Source organism: Brachyistius frenatus, unplaced genomic scaffold (assembly GCF_029030835.1).
Source record: "Brachyistius frenatus isolate BFR_SWC_R1_liver_20210118 unplaced genomic scaffold, ASM2903083v1 Contig_749, whole genome shotgun sequence".
Classification (NCBI taxonomy): domain Eukaryota; kingdom Metazoa; phylum Chordata; class Actinopteri; family Embiotocidae; genus Brachyistius; species Brachyistius frenatus.
The window spans coordinates 5,001-12,830 of NW_027211348.1; the positions used below are offsets into that span (position 1 = coordinate 5,001).

Genomic DNA, 7,830 nt, shown 5'->3' on the forward strand with positions numbered 1-7,830 from the left:
TTGATGCTAAGCTATGCTAACCTGGTCCTGGACTTCAGATCTGAGCTGACAGTGTGAACGCGGACGGATCCACATCAGGGCGGGTCAGGTGAACAGGTGAGCTTCAGGAAGTGTCTGTCATATTCACAAAGTCCAGAACCGGAGGATCCAGAACCGGAGGATCCAGTACAGAACCGGAGGATCCAGTACAGAACCGGATGATGAATTTAAAGTTTCAGATGAAACCTGCGACACAGCGAGCGGGACGTGAAGGCGTCCGACTGTAAACCGGGTCGGGTTCTTTGTGAATACGAGCTCGGAGCTGCTTCCTCCTTCTTACCAGGAGACGGACGGGAGCAGAGCGTCCTGCTGCCGCTGCTCGCTGACCTGCAGGAGACAGGTGAGGAGGTCATCACAGGTAACGACACCTGCTGCTCACAGCACGCTCTTCATCAGGGTTCAACTCTGACACGTCACGAGCAGCTGAGAGCATCAACATCTCCCTCTGGTGGTGGTCAGTAGAACTGACGTGTTCCAGAAACACCGGAGGACATGGACGTTCCTCACGTGAAACAATGTGATAAAAATCATATATTTTGATAAATACAAACTAAATTTCCTCGACTTTCACTGCTGGAAGAGACTTTTCTAAAAATTCATCATATTCCAGAAATTCTAGGACCAGAGGGAAGTTCATCTATCGTTGGATGTTCAGTTCATATTTTGTAGTTTAAGTTGTTCAGAGTTCTTTTTTTTGTTTCCTGATTTTAAAAGAAAAACTCCGTCTTTAACGGAGGAGTTGAGGATATTTTAAGGACATTTTAAGTCGGGGACACCCTGTCCGTCCCGTCCACTCACCACGTGCTCGATGCCGCTGTACTCGCCCTCCGTGTTCTCCCGGATGGTGACCAGGTTGACGTCGGTGTACGGAGTCTTGTAGCCCTCGATGGAGATGCAGGGCCGCACGTTGGCGTAGAGGTCGAAGGTCTTCCTGAGCAGCAGGTTCATGGACGGGTGTCCGGCGGCGATGGGTGTCTTCAGGGGTCCTGCAGGGGGGAGGAGGAGGAGGGGACAACGATGAGCGGCGAGCTCTCGGGACGAACACGACTCGGAGAGAACAAGCGGCTGCTGACCTTTGAGCCCGATCTTACTCCGATCCATCGACTCTTTGGCGTCGGGAGGAATCATCCATCGGCCACCCGGACCTTTGATCGCCGTCACGTTCCTCTCCTCCCACTTGATGGGAGCCTGAGGAGGGATTAACCACCGCTTAACTACTGATCTCAGGTTTAACTACTGATCTCAGGTTTAACTACTGATCTCAGGTTCATCTACTGATCTCAGGTTTAACTAATGATCTCAGGTTCATCTACTGATCTCAGGTTTAACTACTGATCTCAGGTTTATCTACTGATCTCAGGTTAACTACTGATCTCAGGTTTAATCTACTGATCTCAGGTTTAACTACTGATCTCAGGTTCATCTACTGATCTCAGGTTAACTACTGATCTCAGGTTTAACTAATGATTTCAGGTTCATCTACTGATCTCAGGTTTAACTACTGATCTCAGGTTTAACTACTGATCTCAGGTTCATCTACTGATCTCAGGTTCATCTACTGATCTCAGGTTTAACTAATGATCTCAGGTTCATCTACTGATCTCAGGTTTAACTACTGATCTCAGGTTTATCTACTGATCTCAGGTTCATTTCCTGATCTCAGGTTCATCTACTGATCTCAGGTTTAACTACTGATCTCAGGTTTAACTACTGATCTCAGGTTCATATACTGATCTCAGGTTTAACTACTGATCTCAAGTTTATCTACTGATCTCAGGTTAATCTACTGATCTCAGGTTCATCAACTGATCTCAGGTTTAACTACTGATCTCAGGTTTATCTACTGATCTCAGGTTCATCTACTGATCTCAGGTTCATCAACTGATCTCAGGTTTAACTACTGATCTCAGGTTTATCTACTGATCTCAGGTTCATCTACTGATCTCAGGTTTAACTACTGATCTCAGGTTCATCAACTGATCTCAGGTTTATCTACTGATATCAGGTTCATCTACTGATCTCAGGTTCATCTACTGATCTCAGGTTCATCTACTGATCTCAGGTTCACCAACTGATCTCAGGTTTATCTACTGATCTCAGGTTCATCTACTGATCTCAGGTTCATCAACTGATCTCAGGTTTAACTACTGATCTCAGGTTTATCTACTGATCTCAGGTTCATCTACTGATCTCAGGTTTAACTACTGATCTCAGGTTCATCAACTGATCTCAGGTTTATCTACTGATATCAGGTTCATCTACTGATCTCAGGTTCATCTACTGATCTCAGGTTCATCTACTGATCTCAGGTTCACCAACTGATCTCAGGTTCACCAACTGATCTCAGGTTTATCTACTGATCTCAGGTTCATCTACTGATCTCAGGTTTAACTGCTGCTTCAGGTACCAGTTTAGTTACCAGGTAAAGGTTTAACTTCTGCTCTGCAGTCTGACTCACTTTAGCTGCTTCAAAGATCTTCATGACAGCAGAGGAGATCTCTGGACCGATTCCATCACCTGGAATCAGGGTGACTGTCTGCATCTGTGGGGGGACAGAGGGGAGGACAGGGACAGACGGGAGGACAGACAGAGATACAGACAGCAGCTTCAGTGCCGTTCACTCAGATCGATCGATGTTCACATTGTTTACGAGACTCTCCCGTGTCTCATAACAAAGTTAAAGCTGTTGCTTAGCAGCAGCGTGACAGACAGGAAGTTGACCCTGAACTACTCACCCCTCTGGAAAAGGAAGCTGAGGACAGAGTGGGTCTCCTCACCGCCCCCCCCACCACCTGGGTCAGCTGGAGGAGACAACGTGAAGGTAATGACAGCACAAATACACTCAACGGTAAAATCTGTTTCATTCTCTTCCATGATGTTCATCAGGAGATCAAAGTTCTCGGGTTGATTTCCAGCTTCAGACAACAAATTAAAAGAAGTTTGAGGGAACTTTTGACATTGCTTGTGAATGGTTTGTCCCTTATTGGACTGAACCTGTGATGTTATGCCGATCTGGATCAGTGTAATATGTGTACTTATGACTCAACTCATTAAAGTTTTACTACAAATATTACCTCTGGTAGATTTTATTCCTGCCGAATTGATAATAGAACACAAAACTTGCTTAGAAACTTCATAAATGTTTAATAGGAGATCTTAATTTGACAGAAACTGCATGTTAATCTTAAATTGCCCGATTTTTCAAATCAGGGTTGGGCACTGATCTGAAGCTCTGAGAAACAGCATTTTAACCGACACACCTAAACTCAGCCGGTCATTTTGTTTTAACCACAAACTGTATGGGGATTTTATTTATGCCAAATTTAACAGCGGATACTCAGATTGTTTTTAAGTTTTCCACCTGATTACTACAATGTATAACTTTTATGCAAATTCTAGGTTAATCTTAAATTGGTATATTTTTAAATGCAGTTTGGTGTTGGTGGCTACCATCTGGCTGACCTGATCTAAGGATTTCCAGATACGGGTTTTAACGACACTAACACGGGGAGGGGTGGACGTATTGTGGCGGTAGAAGGTTTCCCGGTGGTGGAGGTGAACATTCGGGTAAAAGTCGTGAGTCCGGTGAAAAGTGAGGAGACACCTCCGTTAGCTCCGTTAGCTCCGTTAGCCGCTGTCATCCCGCTGAAGGACATGGGCTGCTTAGCTAACCGGCTAAAGGCAGCGTGAGGAAGACGGAGAGAGAAAGTAGAGACCGACAGAGTGACACAAACACGTCAAGCTCCCTCAGACGACACCGTTGAACACCGGTTCATATTCTGTTAGCGGTTTTAATACCGGAATAAACACGCTTCTTCTTACCATTGACCTCCACACGTTGCCTGCCATTCTGCCAAGGAAGAGACTCTCTGAACCCACCAAGATCCTCCGAGTGCCAGAGGACTCACTACGACCTGCTGGCCGAAGACCAGACGTGACAAAGATCCTCTGAGTACGAGATGACTCACTCAGAGTGGAGGATAGACTCAGATAGATAGATAATAGATAGATAGATAGATAGATAGATAGATAGATGATAGATGATAGATAGATAGATAGATAGATAGATAGATAGATAGATAGATAGATAGATAGATAGATAGATAGATAGATAGATAGATAGATAGATAGATAGATAGATAGATAGATAGATAGATAGATAGATAGATAGATAGATAGATAGATAGATAGATAGATAGATAGATAGATAGATAGATAGATAGATAATAGATAGATAATAGATAGATAGATAGATAGATAGATAGATAGATAGATAGATAGATAGATAGATAGATAGATAGATAGATAGATAGATAGATAGATAGATAGATAGATAGATAGATAGATAGATAGATAGATAGATAGATAGATAGATAGATAGATAGATAGATAGATAGATAGATAGATAGATAGATAGATAGATAGATAGATAGATAGATAGATAGATAGATAGATAGATAGATAGATAGATAGATAGATAGATAGATAGATAGATAGATAGATAGATAGATAGATAGATAGATAGATAGATAGATAGATAGATAGATAGATAGATAGATAGATAGATAGATAGATAGATAGATAGATAGATAGATAGATAGATAGATAGATAGATAGATAGATAGATAGATAGATAGGTAGATAGGTAGGTAGGTAGATAGATAGGTAGGTAGGTAGGTAGGTAGGTAGGTAGGTAGGTAGATAGATAGATAGATAGATAGATAGATAGATAGATAGATAGATAGATAGGTAGATAGGTAGGTAGGTAGATAGATAGGTAGGTAGGTAGGTAGGTAGGTAGGTAGGTAGGTAGATAGGATAGATAGATAGATAGATAGATAGATAGATAGATAGATAGATAGATAGATAGATAGATAGATAGATAGATAGATAGATAGATAGATAGATAGATAGATAGATAGATAGATAGATAGATAGATAGATAGATAGATAGATAGATAGATAATAGATAGATAGATAGATAGATAGATAGATAGATAGATAGATAGATAGATAGATAGATAGATAGATAGATAGATAGATAGATAGATAGATAGATAGATAGATAGATAGATAGATTGATAGATAGATAGATAGATAGATAGATAGATAGATAGATAGATAGATAGATAGATAGATAGATAGATAGATAGATAGATAGATAGATAGATAGATAGACTCAGATAGATAGATAATAGATAGATAGATATTTATGTCTTGTCATCACGTGTTTATTTTATTATTATTATGGTAACCAATCACATGTCAGTTTATCCAACACGTGGAAAACCTCAGAAATACAAGAACATCGCTGGCCGCTTGTACGAGTCCGTGCTGCCTTCAGGAACTGTCAGTTTTTTTTCATTCAGACGCTGTTTTTCTGAGGAATCCGCAGATATTTTACATTCATTTCTTAATTTTTTTTAAATACAAACAACAGCTGATCAGACAGGAACAAGCAATCAGCAAAACACATCTGTATGTAGTTTTATTATAAAAGGAAAACAGAAACAGCACCTGTGAAATTACTAAGAAAAGACAGACATTTATAATGTCAAAAAACTTGGACAGCACATAAAACAAAACGTTTTTAATTGTAATTATAAAATAAAATGTAAACACGAATGTAAACAAAGATAAGGTTTCTCTCAAATATTTTTTTATATAAATATATAACTTATGATGAAATACTTTAGGATTTTATTTGTGTTCTTATGTTTTAACCCTCTCTAATCACAGCCTTTTTATTTTTTATCTTTTATTGTCAAAAATAGGTAACATTTTTTTTTAAATAAAATCATAAATACACAGGGAAATGAAGGCAAAAAAACAAAAAGAAATACAATCTTTTCAAGGAAAATATATATTTTTCAAAAACGAAACAATAAAACTGAACAACATAAACCAGAGAATAAAAAACAAAAATCCACAGTTTTATAGGAATCACTGCTTCGCTGCTGCACGTGAAAGCTAGATTTTCCGAGCAGGATGTGAAGGCAGCAGGCTCGTCCCTGCGCCTCCTCCTCCTCCTCCTCCCCTGAGGCGTCACAGTCCATCTCTCCTCTGCGCTGCCGCCAGCAGAAGAAGACGGACTCGGACTGGGACCCGGACCCGGACCCGGAGCGCGGATGTCCCGTCCCGACCTGCAGCCGGATGTGGACCGAAACCTCTCAGTGTGATGGAAACATCCGCCGGGCAGGATGGGCAACAAGCAGACAACCTTCACCGACGAGCAGCTGGAGGCGTTTCAGGTGGGGTGGATGGGGGGGGGGGGGTAGAACAGAACAGAGGCAGGTCTGCTGTGTTCTGATTGGCTGAGCTCCAGCCTCCTCTGCATCCCGCCGGCTGATGCTGCAGCTGAAAGCGGATCCTCCCTGAGGACCTCAGACTCACCCGGCTCGTTTTGTTTGTTTGATTACAGGACTGCACCTTCTTCACCCGGAAGGAGATCCTGCGGTGAGTTGTGTTTCTTGAGTTCACACCTTCATCATCATCATCATCATCAACTGAGGCAGAGGAGGAGCTGCAGGTCAGCTGACCGCAGGTGTTCCGAGTCCGAATAGACACGTTCGAGGATGACGTCACGACTTCCTGTTTGCTGACACTAGTGTCATCAACAGGTTTTAATGCTTCAGACTTTAATTGGATTCAAATTTATGAGGCTCGTTTTTTACTTTTATATTTAAACTATAAATTAAACGCAAAAAAAAAAAAAATCTAAAATCAATGTGAATTAAATGTTTGTTTTTCTGTCTTTCACTAAAGTTTAGTGACGGTGAGTCAGAGGTTGTGGATCAGTTTGGCTCATGACATCACTGCTGATGACTTTTTCTGATCCGTCTGATCATGTCATTAATAAATCCAGGTGTTTCTGTTTGTTAAGTGTGTCGTGTTCTGACTGTGAAACGGTCCTCTGCTGTGCTGCAGGTTACACGGCCGGTACCGAGAGCTGGCTCCACATCTGGTTCCTCTGGACTACACCAACAACCCCGACATCCGAGTGCCTCTGACGCTCATCGTCACCATGCCTGAGCTGAAGGTACGTTGTCTCCGGGACAGAAAGTCTCCACCGGTCAGAGAGGAGTCGAGTCTGTTGGAGACCTTCGTCTTTTCTTTGTTGGAGTTCAAGTCTGAAATTACAGACGGGATCAAAAAATGTGTCGTCAATGCAGAAGTACCTGAAAGTGTAAAACCACAGAGCACCACTATTGGCTGGTTCTCCGTCTGGTACTCGATCTGGTTCTCGGCTGGTTCTCTGGGTCTGGGTCTGGTTTTCGGCCCGGTTCTCGGCCCGGTTCTCGGCCCGGTTCTCGGCCCGGTACTCGGTCTGGTTCTCGGCCCGGTTCTCGGCCCGGTTCTCGGCCCGGTACTCGGTCTGGTTCTCGGCCTGGTTCTCGGCCTGGTACTCGGTCTGGTTCTCTGGTTCTTGGTCGGAACAGTTCTCTGACGGATGTCTCTGCCAGTGCGTCTCCATCCTGAGAAGCTGTTTCCTCGTCAGACATTGTTTCTTCTTCATCTCTCAGCTCCTCCTCATTAATCCGACGCTGTGTTTGTGCCAACAGGAGAACCCGTTCAGAGACAGAATCGTGGAGACGTTCTCTGAGGACGGACAGGGGAACCTGAGCTTCAACGACTTCGTTGACATGTTTTCGGCCCTCTGCGAAACTTCGCCCAGAGAGCTCAAGACCATCTACGCCTTCAAGATCTACGGTAAGCTAGAGACACCTGAAACTGACATATTAATAAAAAAGTTTTTTAAATATAATAATTAAATTGTGTAAAATTTCAGTT

General features: G+C 42.5%; 2 protein-coding genes across 2 annotated transcripts in view; one reads left to right on the forward strand and one right to left on the reverse strand.

Moving 5' to 3' along the window:
• LOC138615176 (isocitrate dehydrogenase [NAD] subunit alpha, mitochondrial-like) overlaps positions 1–3,941 on the reverse strand; it is a 7,145-nt gene extending 3,204 nt beyond the window's left edge. Inside the window, exons 1-5 of the mRNA XM_069688801.1 lie at positions 3,862–3,941; positions 2,775–2,840; positions 2,498–2,581; positions 1,113–1,227; positions 838–1,025 (exon numbers count right to left, since the gene is read on the reverse strand). Of these exons, the coding sequence (XP_069544902.1) occupies positions 838–1,025; positions 1,113–1,227; positions 2,498–2,581; positions 2,775–2,840; positions 3,862–3,888 (480 nt within the window). The 5' untranslated portion in view covers positions 3,889–3,941. The remainder of the gene's footprint in view (positions 1–837; positions 1,026–1,112; positions 1,228–2,497; positions 2,582–2,774; positions 2,841–3,861) is intronic.
• A 2,148-nt stretch (positions 3,942–6,089) lies between these two features.
• On the forward strand, positions 6,090–7,749 carry LOC138615175 (calcium and integrin-binding family member 2-like; the record flags this gene model as incomplete). Its single annotated transcript, XM_069688800.1, has 4 exons — positions 6,090–6,290; positions 6,461–6,495; positions 6,967–7,078; positions 7,602–7,749. Coding segments are annotated over exons 1-4 (346 nt in total), but the record flags the coding sequence as incomplete, so codon positions are not given.
• Positions 7,750–7,830: the final 81 nt, after the last annotated feature.